Raw genomic sequence first — 27339 nt, 5'->3', positions numbered from 1 at the left:
GTGTCTGGTCATACTAATCAAATTCTCCTCTATTCAGAGCAAAGCAAAAATAAATATATGCACACTTCAGAGGAGAAGAGAGTTAGATTAAACAACCCTAGCAAAGCAAAAGGCAGGAACTAAATTTATGGGAGAGACGAAACAAGTCACAGCAGATGGCCAAATTTATTCATGCTCCTTAAAGCACTGTGGGAAGATAATTGGAACAAATGGTGAAAAATGTGGCAAAAGACCCTGTACAGAGGTAGTGTCCTTATAAAATACTGTACACATCTGGATCTCCAGTACTGACTGATGGCTACAGAGGTTTTGAAGTTGTTTGTACCTTAGTGTGACATTTCTGCTTCTCCAGTGTTTTTCAAAAAGTCTACTATTACTAAAACCAGTGAGCCTCCCTCTGGCAAAAAAATCAGAACTAAATTGTTACTTCAGAAGAGAATTTCAAAATGTGTTGAGGTCAAAGTTAAATCTTCAAATGCAGAACAGGCTCCTGCTATAATGACTGAGGATCTGAACTGCATAGTTATCTGAGTCCTGTCCTTAAGAAAGAAAACTCATTTGAGTCAGAGGCAGAATTAACTCTCTCTCTCCTGGCTTTTATATCCACAAACAACTTGCCTAGGAGCCACAGAGCAAAGTGCTTAAATCATGCTCACCATAAATGTGGTCACTTATTAATAGTGGCACCTTACATCAGTACCCCTTCATTTTGCTAATAGGTAGAAGACTAGGATGCGAGTCTGTATCTCAGCAACTCTGGCCCACAGTCAATATTCTGGCATAAATCTGTTCTCACTGGGAGTGTAAGTGAGCAAACTTAGCTGGGAACTAGGACATAGCCCACGTTCAGTTCTGGTGGTTCTGCTTCGCGGGGGAGAGGTGGTTACTGGAACAGTAGCAGGACACTTGGGAGCAGCAGCTTAAACCACAGTGTCAAAATGCACTGGAACTAACTCATCTGTCACTGCCTTCCCTCTCTGATTGTCAAAATGCTTGTCCAAGCCTACAGCTTATTTTCACTTCTTTTTACTTGCTGTTCTTTTAAAACTCTTGCTAATGCAGCTTGTCAGATTTTCTTCATCTTTATAGCAGGAGATAAAGACATTGTGCTGAGAAATAAGTGGAAGGGGGAAACACTCCTTGGTGTAAGACATAAATGGTGGTCTGCAGCTGAGTTTACTTTTTTTGTTGCTGGTGGTGGCTGTTATTTGTAAGATGGTTAAGGAGAAAAAGAAACATTACAGAAACCTAACTTTATACAAAAGAAAACACAGCACTCAGCAAAGACTTACATAAAAGTTAAGTGAGCAGAAAAACAGTTCTGAGGAATAAACACTAAGGCATTGAGTCCTGTTAGCATTCAAATCAAGCAGTGAGACTGCTCCTACCACAAACTTAGTCCTCCCCGACACAGTCAACCGAAAAAACACCATGTCTGTGACGTGCCTCCATGGCCCATGGGATGTTAGGAAAGCATGCAGCTGAGTGACAGCTTGTTCAGACACAGAATTAATGCTCCTTCTCTGCAAGTCTCTACGTACCAATCCAGGCAGAGAGTACACTTATCCATGACTGCAAGCTGCTGCTTCTGTGCCCCAGAAAACACGGATCATTGTGCTGTGGCACTCACCCACAAGGTGTAGGACCCCCTGCGGCTCCCTGGGAATGTCAGCATGCTCTGGTCTGAGACAGCGCCGGACGCCAGGCCACTGCTCCGCGACGGAGGCCATTCCAAGTCGGCCTCGGCCTGCTCGGGTTTGCTTTTCTGCTTCTTTATAATCTGCAGGGGAGGGGAGAAACGGGGTGGGAGAGGACAGAAAAATGCTGCTCGGGAAATACTGTCTGAGCCATATGGAGGAGATCTAGGTGAACCCCGTCTTGAGGCAAGCTCCCCAGGAAAAAACATTGGAGTTTCCCTTTGCTCTAGCTCCAGCTCATGTAATTACTTCTCATCTGAAGTCCTACCTCTTGCAAGCACATAAGCATCGATGCAATATATAACAGTGCCTGTAGGAATACCAGAGGTGAATTACATAAACATAGAAACCTGTTGCTACAGTAACACTTCAGCAGCATCTAAGTGTCAAGTATTTTCTCAGACACGACTTTTTTCCAAGAGACATAAAATACTAGATATAAGGGGAATTTCAAAGGCTCCCACGACATGCAGACACATTCTAGTGAGAACAATGAGGTCTAAGGTCTCTAGGCACTATTTTTATTTTTGAAAATCTTCACCATCTTGAGAGAGCTCATGTCTCCCTACACAGATTATATCCTGCTACATTTCATTTCCACAACTGAAATATAAAATACCTACAGAACGTTATTCTATGGCATAAAAGATCTTGTTAGGCAGCTCTTGACAAAAGCAGCAATTCAAGCTTGGCTGAGAGAGGCTCTGGACTATGAAACACCTGATAAACAGACTTTATAGTCTAACATCACCATTAAAAAAGAAGGCAGATTATTTTCCAGTGATCTGCTGCTTTTCTGGCTTGTCTTCATAGCCTTATAAACAACATGTTCCTCCTCTGCTGTGTGATCCATACACTGCTAAATGCCACAGCCTATGCAAAGATGTGGCACCTAGATTATTTCACATGGAAGGAGACTAACTTAGCAGAGTGGTTACTTTATTGACCACAGGACCTTAACAGTGCACTGTTCAATGCTCATCTTGCCTTACTCCAAACTGTCCAGACAAATTCAAAGGGTATTTTTACCCACTAGTTCTCCACTTTCATTCTGCCAACCATGAGCTTTGCAACGAGAAGAATGAGCTTTATGTAAGAAGCCACAGAATTCAGACATGCCAAGGGTTCTGTGATTTTTTGGGTGTCTCTCTAACAGCTTCATTAAGAGAATTCTGTGTTATCGATTGATATTGTTTTCTTTGAACATGTTGCAGATGGAGGGCTCAGTAGAGGGTATGGTCAGAAGTCATACTTCTTTACACTGGCAAAGTTTATCTTTTGGGAAGTGATGTGTATGGTTGAGAGCCATACCTCTTGACATTAGAAAACTTTATGCCTGTGGGGAAGTGAAACACAGATGTAAAATTCCATCAAGCAAGGACATTCCCTTACAAGAAAGGACATCACAAACCTCAGGGAGCTCTGAACATGTAGGACATCAGGGTAGGCATTGGATTGATCTTATAAACTCATCTCTGTCAGACATAGCTGATGAAGCCTACATTGTCATAGTTCATTTACTTTGCTTTCTACATTGGTGTCATATTTTTGTTGTTAGCAGTGTTTGAGCTCTAAACCCCTGTCTTTTGGCTATTAAACATGGGGGAAAAAACCATACCTTCTGCACAATGGTTGTGGCCAGCTCTTCTATGAGGTCCTCCTTGTGCTCCTGCAAGTAACAAGCTTCATTCTGCTTGTCCTGCATGAAAAGGGATATCTGTATTTGCTAGAATCACATAAAAACAGCCTTCCCACAGAAAATGTATAGATTGGGAAATGGGTAATATGCCCAATTGGCACTGTGGGAAGAAATTACAGGCACTTAAAGTGCACGTCACCTTCTGAAATGCAATGTGAATCTTCGATACCAGTTCATAAAAACCATGCCCAACTCCTTAGATATATCATGAGATAGTCACTACTTCATCATGTTTTCATCTACTTGGTTTGTACCACTACTCAGATTAAAAGAAACATGATTGTTCTAGTTAAATTAATACTTTTTTTTTTTTTTGATTGTTGAAAGTGTTACCAGGCTGTCACTGTAGGTCTCTGCCTTAGAAATAGCTTCTTCCACTGCTTCCTCTGCAACACGTAAGGCCACAGCAAGGGTATCCATCATGCTGTGTCCTAGATGAAGAATAAGATAAAACCACCATGTTCTCCATATACACGTGGGCATTTTGCATAATGAGCTTCAAAATTTAGGCTCATATTCTGGACAGAAATTAAAATCTTAAATTGTTCACTAAAAAGTTGTTTCCTCAATCCATAAATATGCACAGTAAAATAAAAAACTTAGGACAGAGAAATTTGTTGCAATCTCTGAGTGTCCACTTAAATGTAAATCTTAGATACCATAAAACATGGTATTTTTTATGTTGCTTATTTAAACTGTAGCAAAATAGTTTGGAGGAAATAATTGAAAGGAAATTTGTGACGTTCCTATAAGCAGGAACAACAAAATTTAAGAAAGATACTGAAAAATAAAAGAGCATAGGAAAGGAAATGGGACAGAAGTAACAAAAACTGAACATTAAGAAAGTCACACTAGAATTGGCAGGTAGCTGGTGCAATGCTGGAGCAAGATGTCCCAGCATGGTACACAAAATACCTCTTGCTGAGGGGTTCACCCAAAATATTGCTGGATCTCTGGACAAGACTTACCAGCACTCTAAGCTACTTGTCCAGTAATTCAAAATTTTAATCAAACGAGATTTTAGCAGCATACCTTCTGTCTGTTGGTAGAAGGTAGAGTCACTGCCACAAATGCTTCCTTCATTCTCAAAGCTTCCTTCATACAAACTTCCTTCTGCTAAAAAGAAAGACAGAATCATGTGTTTCTATGAGAAGAACATTAACAACAGAGGCATTATTAGATTAGAATATTCACTCAAGATATGGTGGCACTGCACACAATGAAGGATAACTGGAAAATTCCTCCTAGCTGTTGCTGTTTGATAAATCATGACTGCAGCAGTTTTTCTACAAAACATGACTTCTTTTATATCAAAGACTTCTCATTCATTTTGAATAGGAAAAAAAAATATTACTACAGTAAAAAAAAAGATGAAGAAGCTACTAGGCATAAAACATACATGACAGAAGTTAAGTACACAGAATTTGACTTAACTATGACATTTGGGGTAGAAATAGATTCAGTTTTTTAAAGGGCAATGCTGTATAAATAAAGCAAAACCCAGACACCTATACTAGTATTTATCTTCAAAGGGAACAAAAGGTTTACCTAACAGTCCCAGGGATAGCAGAAGAAAGTTAGCAATGACATTTAGACTCAAAGGCCTTCCTTAGAAAGGTCTCACCAAGAGTGCACATGCCACTGCAACTCATCATTGCATCATTCACACTTCCATTCAAGTACCCATTCACTGAGACTGTGGTTAAAAAAAGACAACACATAATATAAAAGTTCAGAAGCATCCCTGGCCACCGTTTTTACTTCCACTGTCCCACTTCTGCCCTAACTGAAACAAGATCTGCTTGTCCTCATATGCATTTGGTCTCAGTTGTTAAGGAATTTTCTCATGAAATACGAAAATGATACCCAAAAAGAAAAAACACTAATAAATCACAATTTAGTAAATAGGTTGCTTCTCCCTAGAACCTTTTATGTCAATTTTCATAATAAAAACCTAAAATTTCCTCTCAGAACTACAAAGTCTACTTATCATCCTATATATTTTCAGAGAAAGACAAAGGACTGTAGACTGTAGTCTCCATACAAATTTTGAAAGAATTATAGGAGTAAATTATCTGGTCCAATGAATCCAGTGAAATGTCAAATATTCAGCTACTTGTTTTCTAAGTAATTTTCTGAAGTTACCAGTATGATACCAAGCTCCACTTCTTCAAAGACATTTTCTGACTGCAATCACTCTTCTTATGGGGTGGGGCATTAGAACAGGATAGTTAGGGGTGAACTGTGTCTTTGCTTAAAAGTTTGATGCCAATACTTTATCAGTATCTTTTACCTATTTACAAACATTGATACAAAAATTAAATGTGGCCAGTTTCAGACCCTTAAGCATGCAAAACTCTAAGTAAGGAAATGTCAGTTTTGGTCAACTTGGATACTGAATGTATCTCATGTTCATCAAGTTTTGCTTCAAACACCACAGAAATATGCCAATGGTCAAAGGTTGAATGCCAAATTATTTTCTCATTCTTTGACTACTCAGAACTGTGATAAATTTGGGGACACAAGCTAGAATACAAACTACAATTTACTTTATAGACACTTCTGAATCAGTGACATATTTAAGATTAAACATAGTTTGAATTTTTAAACAGCTCTCTATACACTTCATCCTTTTCTCTCTCCACTGAGGTATTTCTTTTGCAAACAAGAAAATCGCATTAAAAAAACTTTCTTGAAATAATCTCAGAATTTCCATTGTCTCAGCTTCTGTGTTAAAATAGGTAAGAATAAATATTATAAGAAATCAACACAGCTGTTCTTACCTATTGCATCAGGACAAAGCCCACTCTCCAGTCTATGCTTCTTGTACAAGTTCTTCAGGACCTTGGCACTTCCAAAACACTTAAAGCGGCTTTTGACATTATTATAGTACCAATCCAGAGACTGGGTCCTTAGAAGCCTAAAACAGAAAAATAAACTACATATTTGGAATGATTCTACAACAAATAAATGTGGGAAAAAAATCTTTTAGGCCTCAGGTAACAAACCTATTAATTTCTGAATACTTCTTTATCCTTTGTACTTTACAAGTGTCTGGTACACTAAGGAAAGAAAAACCCAACAGGTTAAGCCATAAATAAATATCTTCTTCATATTACTCAAGTGTTTATTTGGTTTTGGCACTATCAGATGAGGTGGTCTCCCCTTCAACATGATAATGCTCATGCTGCAGCCTCTTAAAAAATACAAACAAGCATCTGAACAGCACAGGACTTAAAATTAGCCTTTGTTTACACAGATTTACAGATACAATGAGATACTTGTAATACTTGTAAGAACAAGCCCATCAATGTGCCACAAAACCCCTTCATTTACATAAAAATTTATCACTGCTTTTATCTGGGGAAAACAATAGAGTAGACAAAGCCTAATAGAGAACCTCAAAGCAGAATGAGTCCCAGTTTGCTTTCTCACTTTCCACAGGAAGCATCACTGACAACAGTAATTCATCTTAACAGACTTGTTCCCAGAGCTCAGGTACTTTATAAAGGCATGAAATATGGGAAAGCTCTGTATTCTTTCCAGTGTGACATGTGGCAACTTGCTTCACTTGTTCCTTCAGCAGTGCATGGAGAGAACCTGTGTCACATTCCCAGGCAAAAACAACCTCAGGGTAACCCACCACAGACCTGGACATTTCCTACTGAGGATGTCACTGTAGGGGGGGATCCACCTATAAATTAAAGCTGATTTTTTCTTAACAGCAGATTTAGGAGAACAAAAGGTGCCAGTCAGTGCCCAGTGTCAATATATGAACCCCTAAAGAAATGATGTCACCACCAGGAGGGCCGGACTCCCAGCATTTCCAGGCATCAACATATTTAAATGATTTAGCACCATTGAAAAACAAAATGAAATGACAGTCTCACTGTCACCTTTAAATTTTCCTTCAGGGACTCTGGACTTCTCTTTGTAAAGGGCAAGGCAAGTGACAATGCACAATTTTTGTTTTGTTTTCTCACCTACTGACAGACTAGAAATGTAGTTCTTACTCAGCACCAAACCTCAGGAGATACTCAGTAACAAACATGTTGAGCCTGGGGGTTCAACTACCTGTTTCCAGTCTGAATCCAGACTTTTTAAATTTCAGTATACTGATAAAAGGGTACATTCACTTCATGAAAAGCAGAACATCATGACAGAGTCTACTTGTCTCATCACTGGAAAGTGCTTAGTAGCAAACACCAGCAGTGGGAAATTAAAAATAAAAATCAATGAAGCCTATCGTATTCAAACTGTGAACCCTTAAAGTTACATTAACTGCTCTACAGAAGAAAACTGAAGAAAAAGCTTATCATGGAACAGAAGTCTATTTTTTCAGCATTCTGTCTCAGCAAATAGATGCAGGAGAGATGTTTACACATAATGTAAGAATACTAGCCCTTTAATATCTATTTGCTCAGTAATATCCCAAGCCTAACTACGGTTCCCAGGAGCCCAGGAGGCTGATTAGTTCCAATATTCACCATTCTACAAATATCACTAGCATGTGACAAGGACAAAAATCCTTTTTGTTTTTTTGTTTTTTTTTTTAAACATCCTTCCATGTGGTGCACAGATGACTCTGATGAAACACAAGTGTCCAGAGCACAAACAATGGGAAGGATGCCTTGGTCTGTCTGTGAAGTACAGGGCTTCTGAATTCCTATAATGTTGCCACCAAGAGTTCTGCTATGATGTCTGTCCAAGACCTGACCCTCTGGCCAGACCTTCACTGCTGGCACAGTGATGAATCTGAATGGAGGAGAATCTCTCTCCCAAACCTGCAATTCTTTGTCATTTTAAGAGCCTGCATTCTTTGTGGGCAGGAAACACTTGCTTTCATGTAAACTGCATCAGAATATTAAGTCTTCTGCTTGCTGAATTTCGTTCACTTTTGTCCACTGAGTTTCTACAGAATCTGACAGGGTAGGATTTCAGTCAATAGCACAGAGTCACAGTCACTATGAAGGACAAAACTGCATGGCTGGGTTGGAACTGGCTTAGCAGGAGGTGTTGACCAAAAAGGATACTCTCCTGCCCAGTAAATTCAGTGTTCTCCAAGCTGATCACAAAAAACTATTGCAGCACCATCACCACTAGGGGACTCACAGCACTGGGAGTCCTTAAATACATTGTTCTAGGGCTTTGAAGATCCTTACTAGCTACACCTCAGCTGCACTAGCTCAAAATGCTAAACTTGTCATCTTGGAAGCCAAGTAAACCCAGTTCTTAATATTCAGACAGAGTTACAAGGTAAAAAAAAATAAAAATAAAGAGAGTCACCTATCTTTGAATGCTCTGTGTGAGTTAAGATAGCCAGTTATGAATGCTGACCTGGCAGCTTGGGGAAACAAAAGATGTGATTCATTGCAAGCTTGCTTCCTCATGTTTTTCCCTGTGTCATCATGCTTTAGCAGAAAGCTAACAGCACTGGTTTCTTGACGAGGTGAGAAAGCTTTGCAACTAAAACAGGTTTTTTATTTGTAATGATAACATTTTCCGTATGTGAATTTCGGCAGAGTCAAAAGGATAGAGATTATACATCTCAAAACAACTGTGAAAGGAGATGCCTGCCTCTTTGTACTAGTTAATCTGGTGTAAACAGAAGGATTTTTTTATTTTTTTTAATTTTTTTTAGGTTTCCTCGTTGCTGCAGGATTAACACTTTGTGAGTAATCTAATCATCTCATGCTTTCCTCCTATGAGCTGGAGAGCTACCAACGTTCCAAATCTATGCCTAGGTCCTGAACATGTTTTATAACAGATTACAATGCCTTCTCTAAAGCTTTTCAGCCTCTTAACTTTCAAATAAGTCACAATGTCCCTGCTGATTCCTCCTACGGAGAAAGGATTTGGAGAAGAGAGAACTTCTTTTATAGATACTAAAATAAAGGACTCACTCAAAAGAGAAATAAGAGCATTTTCACCTCATTTCAAAATCCTTTAATCCTTTTCTACAAAAGCAGTCCATGAGTCCAGAATAATGAACGACTTTGACAGTACTAACATTAAATTGTTGGAATGAAACACTTCCCTTATTAGCTTTAACAGAAAGCATGCAAGTTCTCCCTGTGAAATTAAAGTTCACATTTAAAGGATATTATTTGTCTGCATTTCAAAGAAGCAGGACTGGTTGACAAGCCATTTCTTGCTCTTTCTGTGCAACAAAGAGTGTTATGTCTTTACTGATAAATAGTTTTAAACACATTATTTATGTTATATAATATTGCCATGGATTTGAGTTGCATTTTGATGTGATTTTGGCGGAGGCCAATATTGTGATTTTAAAATTCTGTCTTGCTAGAAAGTGTGAAAGCCAGGAAGATGCTTTTGATTTAACATTAAAACTTGAATTATAAAGCCCTAGTCCTTTTTTTAGTGCCTCAATGTGTTTGTCATAATCAAGCAGCACCATGAGAAGGAATAAGCCAATTAAAACCTTTACAATTTGTTCTCAGTACACTTCTCATCCAAAGCACCCAAATAGTAAAGTTCTAGCATTTCCTTCAGGAAAAAAAAAGTACACCAGTGGTGTTGGGAAGTGGGGACATGAACCACCTGCCTCATTATTAGGGATGACCAGAAGACAATCAATGAAAGACATCACTCACACATCACTCAAAACAGGAGATTCTTTAGTGACTGATTTATCACTTTAATTCTTTTTTCTTCTAAAAAGTTGAGAGGCTTTACTTGGACTAAAGGCAATATGAAGCTTCTGCAAGAACTTTTCTCAAAGTTCTTTTCTCAAAGATTGGTACTACTCAAAAAGGTAGTACCAATCTAATATGTATGACCTTAATCTCTTAATAATTCACAATACAAGCTGAACTGTGAAGAAATGTTTTATAACAACATTTTTCTGTTTTTTCATTTTTCCATGAATTTTGTCAGAAGTTTCCCCCCACAAGATGAACTAGTCACTTACTGAGCTGCAGTCTAGTTTCTCTAAGTCAGGAGGTGCTTCCAGAAATCTTAAAAATGCTTACATCATTTGTCAGGGTGAACACATAATCACTTGATTTTCCTTGCTACTGGATAATGAAGATTCTTTTTTTAGCTTTTTGTACCTGTCTTAAGGTATCTTCCATAGTTTTATGCTGACATTCAAGACAGTAAACTATTTTAGTCTCTCAAATGCCATCCTGTGCTTCTCCTGCTGTGCCCATGACCCATTACCCAGCCTGAGGTCACTCAAGATCTGCATTCATCAAGTGATTAGCTTCACTTAGGAATGGAGCTGCTTTACAATTCTTGGACCTTTTTACTTTTGCGGATGTGACAATTTTTTTACATTAAGAAAATTTAAAAGGCCAATAAAACCCATCTCTGAAATACAGGACTATGCACAGGTCAAAACTGCTGCTCTGTGGGGAGGCTCCAAAGCACAACACAACCACATCAAACTTGAGAAATATTAGAAATGCAAATTGCCAGTGGAAAAGCAACATCAATGTTTAGTTTTCACTCTTGGAAAGCATTCCCTGAGCTCATTGAACTGCCTGGAGGTTGAGCCAGGAGTGAAGTGATGGAGGGGGTGGGAGCCAGGAGAAGACTGACTACTGAGCTCTGTCAGAGCTGGGAGATGGTGGACATGACTCCCCCCAGAGCAGACCTGCTTGGCCAGATGCTGGATGTGTATAAGAGACAGGCCCAGAGCAGACCTGCTTGGCCAGATGCTGGGCTGTGGACAGAACCATGCTGCACTTCAACATTCCTGCCCTTAACCCTGATGTTCCCCCGCAGACAGGTGACTGCTGCTGTGGGACTGACATCCTCGAAGCCTTGGTCCCTCCTGGGGAGCTGCACATCCATCTCCCTCTGGCTGCATTAGTGCCATGTTATGCATCAGTGGTTGGGAAACTCCAGCTAATACAGAACTAAGCCGTGACAGGCACGCTGCCCCCCACGGGCTCTCTCCCCGTACTGACTCACACACAATATGAACCTCAAGGCCTTTGTTTCCATTTCCCAGCACAAAGTGGCCTCAACCTGGTGCCCAAAGAAACAATTAAGATTTAACCTGTCACTTCTTATTTACTAGTTTTGAAGTAAAATTGCTTCAAACTCAATACCCTGAACTATTGTTTCTCTGCCAATAGCAATATTTGCTTTTTCCTTTGGGCTGGCGCCTTAGAGCTTGTAACATACTGCTTGTTATAAATTGTTGAATTAAAGGTTTTCAGCTCCTTTCAGTTTCAGTGAAAGCAAACCTACTTCCAGGTTCACCTTCATTCCCCTCAGGATGAATCATTATAACATAAAACCACTACACACATGAATATTCTACCAATGCTCAGTTCTCTAAAAATCAGACTTAAGAAACCATATATATTGAGAAAGTTAAGCACCCTGAAGCCCTGAACAGGAACTTTGGTCAAGCTCACGTAATTTCAAGAGGGCACTTCGCTGATTGTTTTGCATCTATTCCCTGCTTATTTCATGCTTATAAAAGGTTATTCACACAAGAAAAACAGCTTCTAACCATTTATTCCAGCAGACCATTGTTAACTCTTTATGACACTTCCTTCCCAAGCCATATGCTGAACCAATTTATTTTCTTCTTGATGACATTCTTCAGGTAACCTATCTGTCAAGAAGTGCTGTGCCAGAAAATTTTTTCCTCCAATTATCCACAGCAGAGGGCTGCACGCAGATTACACTGTGGCAGGTCAAACCACAGCACACTGAGCCACACAGGTGTGTCACAGGAAAGGCCACAGCAGGGCACGATCAATCCACCACTCTGCAGTCAGCAAAATCCAAGTGAGAGCAGAGGAGAGACTCTTGAATCAAAGCATCTACCCCAGAAAGAAAACTGTCTACCCCACTGAAAACACCTTCTGTCTTTCCCACAAGTGGAACAAAACATCTGTCCATGTCTCTCACAGTGAAATCATGACATTCCTGTGCAGCAGATGTGAACCTGGCCCAGTAACTGCACTGCAGGCTACAGTGGGTTATTTGTTCAGAGAGCTCAACCAACAGGATGGTACCACACAGGGCATTTCCTAAAAAAAGACACCCTCCTAACCATTGACTGAGAATTTCGCTGCTCCAGTTTGGGTTTTTAAATTTCAACATTGAGCAACACACAAGAAATAACAAATTAAGGTTAGCAGAGAGGAAACAAAGATTTGTTTACAAAAGACAGCAGTATGTGCAACCCTCAAATATGGTTACTGTCTCCTTTACCTTTGAAATCACCAGGCAAGAAGTTGGATGAGGGAGACAGAGTAGGTTTTACACAGAAAACCTACATACGCTTTGTGAATGGAAGAAAGAAAAACTTGTAACAGGTTCACCTAATGCTGGTTATTGAGGGAAGTATTACAACCTCTGCCCCCCTGGCCCTTTAAACCAAATCTCAGTGCCTTTCCAAAGGGACGTGACAAGGACTGCTCACAACAGCATGTGCCAAAGTGCGGGAATCACTTCCTGTGTTATGAAGCAGGCCACAGTAAGGGATTGCTGTCATAAAAATCAGATAATGAGTCACACTAGCTCAAATACAAGGCTCACCTAGCCTTGTACTCTGTGTCTGGCCATTGGAAATGACATGGAAGAGATGACAGGAAAGCTCCAGTGAGACTCTGCCTTCAGCATACTCAGCACTGGCCAGTTCAGGATTCTGGGCTTGGCAATACAACAAACCAGCCTCAAAAGACACATATGGATGGACTTATAGTCCATAAATTTATCTATACTTCATTTGAATCGAGGCATATTTCTGGCCCACTCAAATCTCTCTGACAATCAGTCTGTGGCTACTTGCCATACAGGGATGCTTCGCCTTTCTTCACTTGAACATCTACCTCCTGACTCTCTGGATGCCCCATACATGCCCTAACATGAGAGGCTGCAGCAAAAATGTGTAAAACCAGCATGCAAAACTGGGAAAAAAGCTTTAGTGAAAATACAGGCATTGTAGAACAGCTGAGGTTTCAAAATGAGTTGAAGTTTGTGTAGAATCACATTTTCCTCTACTGGGTAACATTTCAAAATTCACTAAAAAAGGACAAATATCTTAAATATGTGATATGCAAAATCCACTAAAAACCCTTTTACCCTTCACAGACATTTCTCTGTACCATAGGTTTTTGACTCATATGCCCAGTGGTAGATTGATCTAATCTAGTCTATGTTAAAATAAACCATGAGATTGCTGATTCTTAAACATATTCAATTATTGGACAGTAATCAGTAAGTAAAAATCAGAAGTAAAGCATGTTCCTCTAATAGCCCTTTTGAGTACTAGAATGTAGAAGATTCAGTGCCCCTCTTCTAAGAAAATCAGACTTAGCCCATGTTTTATTAAATAAAAGAAAGAAAGGGAAAGCTTGATTGATATTTGTAATCTTTGTGCTAGTCTTTCCTCCAGCAGGAAAACAGACACAAGAGTAGAACCTGTTAGCATTTTACTGACCTATTTTGCCCTATATTTTCCCTGTGAGGCTGTAGGTCAGGATTCCCTGGCTCACAAATAAATGTATATTTGACATATTAACATGACCTGCTGCTCACAGAAAGCGTGTTTTGTTTTAGGGCAACCTAAATGAAATACAGATTTTGCAGCAGTTATTAAATTCTACTTTTAAAAATAAGAGGGTTTTCAAACCCAGTGCTTCACTGTAATTTAGCTGACTACAAACTCTAGGGGTGACAACATGATTGTGGAGAGTTAACATCAGTTACAGCAGTGACCTAAGAAGGGGCAGGACCTCTCTTCAGGCATCAGCCAGCAGTAAAAGATGTAAGCAGCCACATCCAATACAGCTCCTGATATTATCTCAGCACGAGCTAATAAAATTTCGCCATAACAACATGCCTATAAGGATGTTTGCCATGTCTTGCAGTCATTAGTGAATGTTCTTTTCCTATTTTTGCCTCATAAAGTCAGCCTCAGCTAACTGCTATTTATTTATTCAGAGCTGACTTGTGAACTGTAAAGTTCAAAAGGCTGCATTGCAGGGGAGCTTGCAGAGAGCTTGCAGTACAAGTTACTGCTGCTTTCCAGCCACTCTGGCAGAGCCCTAGGCCATAAAAGAAATGGGATCACATTGGTGTTCCCTTTGCCCCCAAACATTATGAGTTATACCTCAATCACTCCCAGCAGATATGCAGGCAGCCTGTTCTCAATGACTGCTGATGCTGCAGAGCTCCCTAACCATCCACTGATGTTTTCCTATCCTAATGTTGAAAGATTTTCTTAACATTTAAGCTGAACCTTCCTTGTTTCTATTTAAACAAGACAGTTTAAGATGTTTGCTCTTTTCCTTTTGACTTTTTTTTTTTTTTTTTTTTAAATGGCTAACAAATCCTGTTTCATCCCAGATCGTGTTTTCTAGTCATCTAATCATTCCCACGGTTTCTTCTTCCGGAATAGTAAGAAAATACCCAAGTGGTCTGTATGGTTCTTTAAACACAGACCCAGAATGGATAATCTGAAGCCATATCAGCACTCTTTGATGAACACCAAATGTGACTGTGGGGCTGTGACTCTGCACAGCGCAGTCCCAGGGGATGACATCCCACACTGAGAGCACCACATACGCCACACTGATGCTGAATCTGGGATATGCAATCCCCGAGTCACACATCCCTCAAAGCCTTGCTGACACCTGTGCCACAGGAACTGCCAACTCTTTAAAAAGAAAGAACTAGTCAAACTAAGTGAAGGCTATCTTCAATCCACCTTTTCTCTAAACTGGTAATTACATGGATGACACTTCCATAAATGAGGTTTAAAGTGTCTCTCTCTGGCCTTTAGCTGTTACACCTTGTGTTTTAGCAAATAACTCTGTCACATAAGAAAACCATGAAGCCTGTCCTTCACAAGAAGCCTTTTGGTCGTATCTGTAACACTACCAACTCCACCTGCACAAAACAGAACTGCCCAGATCTCTTTGTTTGACTCTTGCTCTCACTTCTGGGTTGGTGTGTAATAATCCTCAGATGTTACTGTAGATCATTCAGTGGCCAAAACTGGTCTGTAGTCCTCATCACCACAGGTGTAAATGGGAAGAGAGAACTTTCCCTCTTCTTTTCTCAGCCCTTCTTCACGTTTCATTCAATGCCTGGAAATTTCTTCCTCATCACATTGCCAAGTATTTCCCTCTTAAGCCTTTCATTAAAACGTGGATCTTTCCACAGCCCATTAATACTACCTGTCAACCCAGATGAAAATTAAGAAATCACTGGACACTTGAAACTAAATGGAAACAAGTCCAAATCCCTCAAACAAGTCCAGAAACAGCTGGAACACTCAGATACTACACAAATGAAACATTCCACATATTTGCTTCAAAGCACTTTTTTCAGGATACATTCCTGACATTTCTATATGATCCATGGAATTTATTTCATGACACAAAAATCCTAAAAATAAAAAATACTACATCTGAAACAAATCTTCCCCCTTAATTAATTTCACCCAGATGTTTCATTTAATATAAAATTTTTGTTTTGTTTCTTTTTTTTTTTTCCAATCTTCATTTGCAATAAAATACATTTTCAATATTGGAGTATTTTTCAAAAGAAAGGAATTTTATACCCTGGCCATCTGGTACCAGATACTTTTCTAGGCAAACCATAAGAATTCATCAATACTGCATTATTCGTAAATTTATAACACTCCCAGGCACACAACATGCTGAAGCAAAATGCAACTAAACATGAATCAAAACAAGTTATTACAGCTACACTGAACACACATACATTGGCTGTCCCTGTCATATTTGTTTCTACTTGCTACAATGGATCAGTCTAATTTTTATTTCAGATTTCTGAAAGAAAACACACAAAAAGAACAAAAATCCACAGTGACAGTACCTCAAAATGAATGCATCCTGCTGCTTTTCTTAAGAAACAACAACAGATACTCATAAATTCTCAATTGGAGAGACATTCATTTCCTGCTGTGCTATTACTACAGATTTATCCTTTGCACCTACCCATTGAAGTGAAGGAAAATTCATATGGAAACCTTATGTAAATAAACATCCGAATGCAGAGAAGAACATCAAAACACCCTCAGGAACATTTGCTCATTGAACTTTACATTCATGCTACTGAAATAAAAGTTATTTATAGTCAAAATACAACTGAATATAAATGGACACGAATAAATGCACCATTCACCCACTTGAGAAATGTTTTCCATAACCACAGCAGATACCATGTGAAACTACAGAGCATAAAGGCAGTTTGATTAGTTACTCAAATTACCTAAGTGAAGGCTTTTCTTTCTGTAAACTTCATTTCTAATCCACAGATTCTTGAAAAACAGCTGAAGAACAACAAATGTAAGGTCGATGAAGCATAAAAATTTTCACAAAAGAGATACAAACTCTGCTCCATCAGAAAAAAATACCAGAGGATAAACCATGCAAATTAATTCTGTAATCCTGATTAGAAAAATACGCAGGGCTTTTAATATAGAGCTCAAGAACACCAAAAAGACAACAATCCTCTGCTTGAAGGTCTGTTGTTTCCTTATATTTGGAGAAAGCTGTGAACAAACAGCTGTGAAATGCCAGCAAAGATGAGAAGATTCACCACCACGCAAAATCAAAGAGAAAGCCGAGCTCATTGCAAGATTATTTAGGATAGAAAGAAGGAAAAAAAAAAGTGAAAAATAATTTTAAAATACTTTGCTGGGGAGCAAAGAGATGCAATTTCAGTTCCTATCTTTTGTACTGGTTTCCTCACCCCACAAGCCCAACTTCTGCTGGAGTAGGCTGCTCTGCTTTTTTCCAGGAGCTGTGTACACACACCCCTTTGTGAGATGACATACTTGTTGCTTTGCAGCTCCACAAGCCACAGAATAGCTTAAGGAACACACTGGAGGCACTGCTGTGTTATCCAGCAGGAGCATGACACCTCCAAATCCTCCCATGCAGGTCCCTAGCTGGGAGGTGTAAGGAAAGTATTTCCTTGCTATCCACCCACCCGTTGCAGGAGGAAGAATTAGATGGTGTTGCACTCAGTGGAGAGCAAACTACCCAGGCAAGGTTCAGGTGCTTATCCAGCAGGTCAAGCAAGGACATTTCCTTGAATCACAGTGAAAAATGGACTAGAATAGCTGGCCAGCCCCAGGGGGTGGGCTCAGTCAGTTGCTGGACCTCAGCAGCTCTTCCCAAATGGTAACCCATCAGAAAGGATCTGATGCTGTGCAAGGGTACTCCACTGCTGTGTGCACATGAGCACCCCGAGCATCCCGTATGTGCCTCCTAGGTTACATCCACTCTATTCCTGCTTTTCTATCTGTTGTGCTGCTTATGCATGGAGCTCACTGATTAAGCCTTTAAAACATACAGGGCATGACTGCTGGTTTGTTTTTTTTTATTTTCTAATAATTTGTTTTTTCAAACCTACTCCACAGTCACTGCATTTAAAATGGTAAGGTTTTCCGGGTTACATAGAAAATATTTTTAGTTAGAAGCTTTATTGTGCAAGCTGTCTAGCAGTCTGACAAAAGCTAAATTCCAGCTTACGGCTGAAAACTGTAGGAAAAATTCCAAAGCCTTTATAAATTATACAAATGAGACTTTAATCCCAGCTGGCCTCACTAACAGGGGCTCTGCATCTGGGCACAGATACAAATGTACTTTTCATATGGATTTTCTGTTATTTGAATAATGAAAAATATATAAAAAAACCCCAAACAAACCCCAAATCTCTGTTTTTATAAACGCTTGTATCAGAGTAATAAATAACCAAGCACAGATTAGCCAGACTGTCAGAGAAACACAGCTGTTTCTCAAAACTGTTCCTGCTTCTGGGTAAAACTGATCAGCTGTCCAGAGGATTCACTTCCCAAACAGCAGAAGTATTCAAAGCCATACAATCATCCAGCCCTCTCCACAGCAAGCTTATTCTCATCTGCACAAGGCAGGGGGTATCCTCATAGGGCCACCCAGTTGTGGTAAGATGCCTGTGTGCATGATATCAGCAAGTTTGATCAACCAAGAAAAATGGGAGGTACTAGAAGAATCAGTGGATGAACAGAAGGGATGGAAACAAGAGGAGCTGCAAAGTTACCCTGGTCATGCACCAGGTATTGATGCAGTGTGCCTTTGAGGCCCTTGGTGCCCACCTTCAGCCGCTGGCAGTGAATGGAGCGCTAACATCAAAGCCCTCCTCGGCTACATCCACAAGGCTCAGCTGAGAAGAGCCCCTGCTTCACTCACAGAAGAAATGCACACTGAGAATTTCTGAGTTCTCATCAAGTTGCAATTAAAACCTGGTAGATAAAAGATTTTTGTTACTTGGCCTAGATGTCTCTCCTTGCTTTAACTGCAAAAGGTATCAGTACCACAGCTCTTCATGTTTAATTAAACCCACAGAGGTCACTTTGAAGAATAAGGAAATCAAGTTCTTTCTAAGATTTTTCCAAACATCTTGCTTAAGCCCATAATGAATAAAGGGACTCAGTGCAGAATTGCTGCATAGAGACACTCATGTAGTTTCACCTGGTGGTGACAGAAGAGGTCCCACTGCAATAACAGGAGGTATCTTGGGCATCTCTTCCGTGTATGGTGACCACAGAGAAAGATGGGGCCAACAGAAGCCATTTGTCATTTCTGAGATATCATTTACTCTCACCTCTCTTCAAAGGAAACAGAATTTAAGCCAATTCTCAAACAGAACTCCTCTCACAGAGAAGAGAAACTTGACAGCACTATTTTGGGGAAGCAATTCTAAGTACTAGGATCACCCACTGAGCAGGTTGATTGTAGTCTGAATTACCAGCTGCTAATATGGCTCATGACACAGGCTGCCAAATGGCTGCTGAGCCCCAGTGGGTTGGAGACAGAGGGGGGTGGATGTCTGTCTATCCTCTACAGCTAAGGTGGATGCCTTAAAAACATGAATATCTTCCTTCTCTCTGCACATTTGCGGTACTTTTGTGAGTTACCATGGGTAACTCATGCTGTTCCTGCCCCTTTCTCTTGTCATTCTTTTTTCCTCATTCTTCTTCCTTTCTTTAGGACAATGATAAATGATTTAATTGCATAACTGAAGACAAATTTGCAGAGTACTGGGGCAGGCAGGCAGAAGGCAATACATTAAGAACATTCCCAGTGTTTATGTTGGTTCATTAACACACTGACCTTCTTTTAGGAGGTCGGACTGCAAGAACTCACCAGGCCAGGAGAACCAGGGATATGAAATGTTCAGTATATATAATGCTTAAATTTTATCCCACAGAGGATGCGATTCTGCATTTGCCCTGTTACAAAGAGAGTGCAGGTGCTAAGTAATTTCCATTACACAAATACCCATGAAAAAAATAATGAAATTACCATTCTTGAAGGATGTTTTTTATGGATTGGGCACACATATTTTCAACCAAAACAAGTTAAAAATTATTTTGGACACAGAAAAGCATTAAAAGAATCATACAGTTGAGACACAGAACACATTAATCTTTAAGATGACAGATTAATCTATATGGAGTCAGATGGATACCTTAAATCTGGTAACTGTGTAAAGGAAAGTGAAAAGCTAAAACAAATTATCTCTTATAGATATGAAACAAAGAAATAAATACCAACTACTCAAGGGTGTTTACCCTCCACTTTTCCTTTAGTTATGATAAACTTTCATTAAAAAAATGCTCTTTCTCGTTTCCTTCATAAATTCATTTTTGAAAAGGAGTACAGACCTCAGGAGTAGAAACACCAAGGAAGGAGTGAAAACACAAAAATCAGAAAAAAAACCCCACCTGACTTTGAGTTGCAAGATGGTAAAAAAGGTCATTCTTCTTCACCAGTCCCCAAAACTAAGAGGCTGTATTAATATAAAGTATCAAGAGCATCTAGTTACTTTCAGCATATTAAGAAAAATAATAAAAGGATCTACACGGACATTTGACTCCTAGAATGAATCATACCTTGAATAATGACATGTTAGTAGTGCTGCTTTAAAATATTTGGGTATTATACAACTAATCCATCTCAATACTATTAAATAACACAATCTGAGATAATAATAACAAATACTCTGCAAGCTGCAACAATGGGATTACTTATTAAGTATACTGAAAACAAAAACATGGGTAGTGAAAAGAGATTTTCCAGAAAATGTCTAGAAACAGAGTTAAAACCAAGAACTTCTTTAATAAATAGTAACCAAAGTATTTTTGCAGATCAGAACCAGCTGCTAATCCTGTGATACAAGCTATGATCCAGCTCCTAATATTTTTAGAGACGAACTCTGTAAGGGAAAAAGTGCAACAATTCTATGGTAGATGAAGCACCTAGTAAAACTATTTTACACACATCCTATTTTTATGTGACATTTTATATGTTTTTTTAATACTTTTTACAATCAATAAGTATATACAATATACCACAGTTATTTGAAACTTACTACCTCATTGACAATAATGACATTATTTTAAAGCAACTAAGATCTTCAAAAGGCAGCCAACTAAAATCTCAAGTAGGAAATAAAATAAAGGGCCAAATATCCTTTAGACTCACTGAAGGACCAAAAGACTCGCTTCCAGTTACTTTGGAAATCAATATTGAGAAAGGAACTCAGACATCTTGACTCTAAGGCTTGTGTTTTCCACACAATTCTCCAATTCTGAGCCAATAAACATTTGTCTTAAAGCTCCATTTTCATATCTGCAATTTGTTCAAATTAGATATTTAAGATTAGATGCTTGTGTTGAAGAAAAAAGGAAACCAACACTCTCAAAATCTTTACGCATGAAGAACTGTGAGATCAAAGGGTTGAATAAGGTGGTGTGACAATGCATGCAATCCTCTTCCAAATCCACTAGACAAGCAGCACATCTGAACTTGGAAACAGCCTGCAGCCAAGGATTTTGCAGACTGTTTTGCTAAGATATACGGCAAGAATTATTAATGGCTGAATATATGGTGCAGATGTAAATCTTGAAGAGCAATCATCAGCATTAGGCCTACGTAGCACTGCTTCTGTTCCAACAGGTTCACTGCTATGCTCCTAAACTTATCGGAGCAATAACACATTCCTATTTTACAGCCAAGGAGCCACAAACACATACCATGTGTCTCAGCAAACTCCTGCCATACAAATCCCTTCCTGTAAGCCTGTGTGCCCTGTGGCCCAAACACCGCCTTTATTCTCAGAGGATTTGGGATGACACAGAAAAAACTCCATGCCCATACCTACAGGCTTCTGTTAGGTTTCTCATTCTGCCTCATTCAGAAAAGACCATCATTCCTCAAGACAACAATTATCAATGGAGAAACATATCCTATAAATAGTTTTAATTAGTATGATCAAAAAGGCTCCATTTCCCAAGACACCACAGTAGCAGGAGTCAGGTCAGCCTAGCTGAATGCTTTTAGTAATTTTCCCTTTTTATAAACAAGACCATCACTCCAAGTTTGGGCTCATTGAAAATTACTGAATCCTAGGCTAATTGAAAGCTCCCTAACGTAGGAGATTTCAGAAGAAAAGGGAATTGTCTTTCCTTCTGATACCACCCTTGGATCCAAGGTCACCTCTCAACCCACCTGTAGCATGTTACTTTTAGGAAAAGCTTTCATAATCATCTTTGATCCTGTTGGAAAATAATACTTGCAGAAATTTCTGTGTATCTTTGATATCCAAATGTGCCTGCCACTGTGCCAGTAAAAAAATACTTGGAAAATTAACATCAGTACTCTTCTTTAACCTTTGTATTACCATGTGTATTCAGAACAAATCAGCCCCAGTAAGTCACTGTCGAATACTTGGGGATATGGGGAGAGTAAATCACCACGAAAAAACAAGTGATGATACTGACACTGTCATTTCAGACCAGTACAGAAAAGAATTGGAATATCCAGCTCCACTCTGAACAGACTTTTCCAGACATCCACGTGTGAGCTGTGAGGCACAGGGAGGGAGCACAGGGACACACAGCACAACACACGTGCATGTGCTGTGCAGCACCACAGGACTGCAGCAGCTCTACACACACTACTCTGCAGCTACAGGAGACACATTCAGGACTTGCCAAGCCAAACTACTGCAGCCATTATCACAACACTTCAGCTGGGTTATGTTCAAGTTGCCCATCTTGCAGTCAAGGCCTGCACTTAGTGGCTATTTAGCATAACGATGAAATTTAATTGGTAGAGGACCAAAGTTTTTCACAGGGGATTTAATTTCTGCCAACCAAACCTCTGACAAGAAAGGAGCAGTATGTTGCTGCCTTTGAAATTGAGTCACTTCAGTAGGAGGACAGGGAGGAAGAAGAGAATATGGAAAGATTTTTCCAACATTAAGTCTTCAAACACATCATCACCCAATTTGTACGAATGCCAGCCACTGTTTTTGGCAGACTACATGATGTCTTGTTGTATTCTACAGCCCATTTGTTGACTCTAATTAGCAATTTGGGAATAGAGTAACAAGAAAAGAGAAATAAAAAATTAGAGTGCACAGTGCCAGTTACTATAGTGAGACACACACTCTTTCATTATTATTTTTTTATTGTAGCTGTACATAGGTTGCATCCAGCTGTTTCCTTAAAACCAGATATAAGTAGTTCCACAGAGCAGAACAGCATTGTTTATATTGGAAAAGACCTCTAAGATCATTGAGCCAAGCTGTTAACGTAAAACTGCCAAGTACATCACTAAAACATACCCTTAAATGCCCCATACCTTCAGGGATGGTGATTCACCCACCTCCTGGGCAACCTCCTTTCAGGAACTCCTAGAGAATGATAAAGTTTCCTTTCAGCTTCCTTTTCTCCAGGGCAAGCAACCCCAGCTCCCCCAGCTGCTCTTCATAAGACTTGTGCTCCAGACCTTTCCCCAGCTCTGCTGCACATCTCCAGACACACTCTAACACCTCAAAGACTTGAGACTGTGATGATTAAACATGGAAAAGACAAGAGGCACATCTGTCTAGTTTTTGTTTTTCTCTGTTGTACCCAAGCTTCTTTCAGGGATATTTAGGCACAAAGTTCCAGGAGATGGAATCTTTCCTGGGGTTTGCTATACGCTGCTCATAGTCCTTTCCTCCACAAACTGGTCTTTTGTGGCCTTATGCCAAATATCTCCTATTTGAGAGAAAATAATTTCTGTCACGGCCAGAAAACTAATAGTTCATCACCTCTATTCATCCATAGAGCTGGACATAGGGACTCACACTGCCTACAAATGGGCTGCTTTGGCTGGAGGGGAAGAAGCAGTTGACCTCACATAATATCCTCAGCTGGCCATTGCTTCAATGAATGAACTATCAGCTGGCAGCTATGACTCTCCAGAGGCTTTCCCAAAGCCCCGCCTGCCTGAGCTGAGGCAGCATTTGACTAAGCAGGAGCAGCAGCCAGCTCCATGATCTCTCATGGCTCCATGGAGGCTCCTGAGTCTCAGGTGCAAGACCCGGGTGTCATTTACTTCTTGTGATTGAAGAAAAGCAGGCTTCTCCCCCCTTTATGTATCACAGGTAGCAGATGCCTCATGCTGTAGAAACTCAAAAACAAGTCTTAGTCTTAGCCTTCCTTCAAGTGTTTTTTGAAGAGCATTCTGCAACCTCTGTTCCCTTTACAGATGAAGGGGGTATGGGAAGGTAATCACAGAAGTATGAATCAGTGCACCTAAAAAAGATGGATAAATGTGTGAATGTCCACCCCAAAAGTTTCTGACCAATACTGACAGTCAATACTGACATTTAGACCTTCCCCGATGTCCTGCAATATTTCCACTTCACTGTCTTCATTGTCTAACACCAAAATACTCTGACAGATGCAAAAGTATAAAAGGAACAACCCTCTCTGCTTCCACCACTGCCTTTTCTCTACTCTTAAAACTCAAGTTATTTGTTTTTGGTAAAGACAGCTGCTATCACAGCTTTTGCTGCTGTGAGTGCGAAGAACTTGAAGTGACACAGGTGGCTGTAAGACACCCATCGTTGCTGAAACAATTTTTCATAATTTCTTTCTGAACCAAAGCAAATATATCTTAAACAGCTGTCTTTTACAGAAAATGAGAGTGAGCCAAAATCTTTCAATGGCTTTGGTAAGAGCTGCCATTAAAATGTCACGCATAGAGGCTAGAGTGCTTACATGGCATTGATGAGCACATTAAAAACCACATAGAATGCACAAGTAATAAGGTATTTAATCATATTTTTATAGGAATAATTCAAATTTGTATTTTGAAAATACTGCATCTTCCTAGTGAAAGATTATGTTTGATTTTCAAACTAATTCAGGACGGTTAGCCCTGGATATTGACTGCTAAGATATTCATACCTCTTTCAGGAAGAGAGTTTCCAAGGGGCATATTTCACAGAAACATAGAATTGTTGAGGTTAGAAAAGACCTCTAAGACCATTGAAACCAACCATTATACCAAAACATTAAAATTTGCATGACCAGAGTAGGATTAGATACAGAACAGTCACAAACCTTGAGCAGTTAAAGAGGCCATACAATTACTGCATGCAGAGCTTTTCTCTCTTCTCCTAAACTTCCCCTTCATCCTCTCCCCAAAACTCTGTTAGCACAGCAGCCTTGCTGGCAAGAGCACTTCAGCCAGGGGCAGGCTAGCACATCCACTGGTAGTTGCAGCCCATGGGTGAGCTCACAGACTTTTGGCATAGCTGGCAGGTTGTCCAGCAGGTGACTGGCAGTGGCTGTGTACAGCAAGTAAGCAGTGATCAGATGGTCTGTCTGAACAGTTAGTCTGCATATTTTGGATGTCAAACCTGCACTCCAGTCCAACATGTGCAACAACCCTTGCTGAGGCTGCCAGCCAGACTGGTTACCGACACAGCAGGAGCTGTGGTCTTGAGCTGGGTAAAAGAGAGGGGCACGAAGCAGTACTGGGGTGTCAACACAAGTAAGAGTAATAGATCCAACCCCAACAAGCATGTGCTTGTTGTGCATCCTTATTCTAAAAATCTAGGGAAAACCATAAAAGCCATAAATTTTCACTATTTGTCACTGTCACCACAAGCTATTGTAATGTATTAGAGCTATTGCAAAAGGTGGGGAATACAACAAGCATCCATCCCCCTAAGGAGTAAACAAAGTGAGTGCCACAAACAAATCATCTGAGCCTTGAGAAAATTCTGCATGTCTTTATATGCCTGTTCTAAAAGATCTGGTACTATGTAAATCCTTTGCTTTTTTTGAGAGATGACAAAGAAAATATATTCCTTGTGTAAACAAGATCTAGAAGTTTTATTCAAGGGGTGAAGAAACACGTTTTGAAAGATCTGCACTACCTTCTGCACATCTTGGTGTTCCCTTGAACTCCTGACTCATGTTAATGCTTCTGCCTGCACCTCTTTTCAGCCCTCACAGCAGGACTAACATGGTCTAAGTGATGGACAGGTGTTGTGGTAAAAGTCTACCACAGATTCTGAAGGTGCAGTGTCAGAATGGTGAGAAAAGGAGGTTGGGTTTACCTGTGCTCAGTTTCTTCCTTCACTCCCTCCCTCTCTTTGCTCTAATTCTTTTGCAGTCCAGCTCAGGAAGGAGTGCCCAAAAATCCCCAATCCTCCCTCAAAACAAAATGCCTGTTTGAAGTCTTACTTCTGTGCATTACACTTATTATGCCAAATTCACATCAACACTTTAGCCAACTAACACCCCAAGGCTAGCAAACCCAACTATAATTAAATGCCGCCTCCCGCCTTGGCTTCAACAGCTGATTCTTCTGTGTCTGCCAATTCTTCTGGCTCTTGCTTCACATTTACTGATATACTCTTTACCTATCAAAAATCAAAGAAAATTTAAAAATGCAGATTATCTGATTTTAAAACTTTTCTTCATTTTAGGATAACTTAAATCTTTTGACCTAAGACTTAAGGTCTTGGGCAGTCATCAGCAGCTTGCTGGTGACTCCTGGTGTGCTGGTGTGAGAATTAACTGGGGGTGGCCAAGGAAACCCACCACCCACCACCCACATCAGACTGCCTAACTCGCCTGCTGGAACAGAATCCCCCCCACTGCCTGGATGTTGGTAGTGGTCTTAAGAAATGTGGGACAAAAAAATCTGCAGGTAGCAGGCAGCAAAGAATGAGAGAGATTTTATGTAAGTGTAGTCCAAGCTGAAAGGATAAAATGCCACCAGTAATTTCTTCCTCACTCTTTTGAGAGAAAGGTGGATTGACTGCACTTGGCATAGCACACTAACTTGAATCTGCACACTAACATGTTCAAAATATTACACAACCTGCAATTTCATGTATTTCAGAAGGTTACATACAATTAGTGTATTTGACAAGCTTGTTACACATCCATTTGCTCTGAGTACTTGCAGGAAGAGAACTGTCATGGGAAACAATGCGCACATCTATTTGGTTAAACAAGAGGTCAGAGGAGTATCACAGAGACAGATAGGTTAATGATTGCCTCAGTTCATTAAATATCATTTCTGTTCTCTCCCTCAAAGTTCAGCCAGACAGTTCAGAGTAGTATTAGGACCATTATTATTTCATGATATTTGACAGGAAGTGATTTGTAGTAGCAGCTTCTGAAAAAAATTTCTAAATTATCAGCTGACTCACTTGTATAGTTTGTCAGGTCCTTGTGGTTTCAATAGTCATGAATAGATAAACCAAAGGTACAATGGCTGGACTTTAAAGATAAAAACTTGTTTATATGTGCAGACCCAAGGAAGGTTAATGAGTCATAAGTATACAGTATGTAAAACAAATGTTCTGTGTTACAGACAACCCTCTGCCCTAGACACCAAAAGACACAAAACACATAATATTAAAGGGGTTTATTCCTAACACATGCCTTAGGATTAAGAAACATGACCACAAGATTGCACACACCCTCATCTTCCATATTTTAGTTAGTCTTAGAATGCTTTTGCAGACTGATTTGATATCAGATAAAGGGAAAGATGAAGGATTAACTAAATTTTTGCAAGAGGAGTATAACAGACAACATCGAGTAGTCTTTTTTTCTATTCCATTTACTGCATT

General features: G+C 39.7%; 1 protein-coding gene across 11 annotated transcripts in view; it reads right to left on the bottom strand.

The window, feature by feature from the left end:
- The window catches only part of MYRIP (myosin VIIA and Rab interacting protein), a 206439-nt gene that overhangs the window by 47020 nt on the left and 132080 nt on the right, over positions 1-27339 (bottom strand). For 7 of the 11 annotated variants that reach the window (XM_015619685.3, XM_033511940.1, XM_015619688.3 and 4 more), the window contains exons 4-8: positions 6180-6316; positions 4429-4512; positions 3730-3827; positions 3316-3396; positions 1631-1780 (exon numbers count right to left, since the gene is read on the bottom strand). In XM_015619685.3, the coding sequence (XP_015475171.1) occupies positions 1631-1780; positions 3316-3396; positions 3730-3827; positions 4429-4512; positions 6180-6316 (550 nt within the window). The remainder of the gene's footprint in view (positions 1-1630; positions 1781-3315; positions 3397-3729; positions 3828-4428; positions 4513-6179; positions 6317-27339) is intronic. The other 4 variants (XM_015619686.3, XM_015619691.3, XM_015619693.3 and 1 more) reach the window with 1 other exon arrangement.

This window comes from Parus major, chromosome 2 (genome assembly GCF_001522545.3).
Source record: "Parus major isolate Abel chromosome 2, Parus_major1.1, whole genome shotgun sequence".
In the NCBI taxonomy this organism is placed as follows: Eukaryota; Metazoa; Chordata; class Aves; order Passeriformes; family Paridae; genus Parus; species Parus major.
The sequence above is the reverse complement of the archived record's forward strand: the minus strand, read 5'-3'. Positions and strand labels throughout refer to the sequence as shown.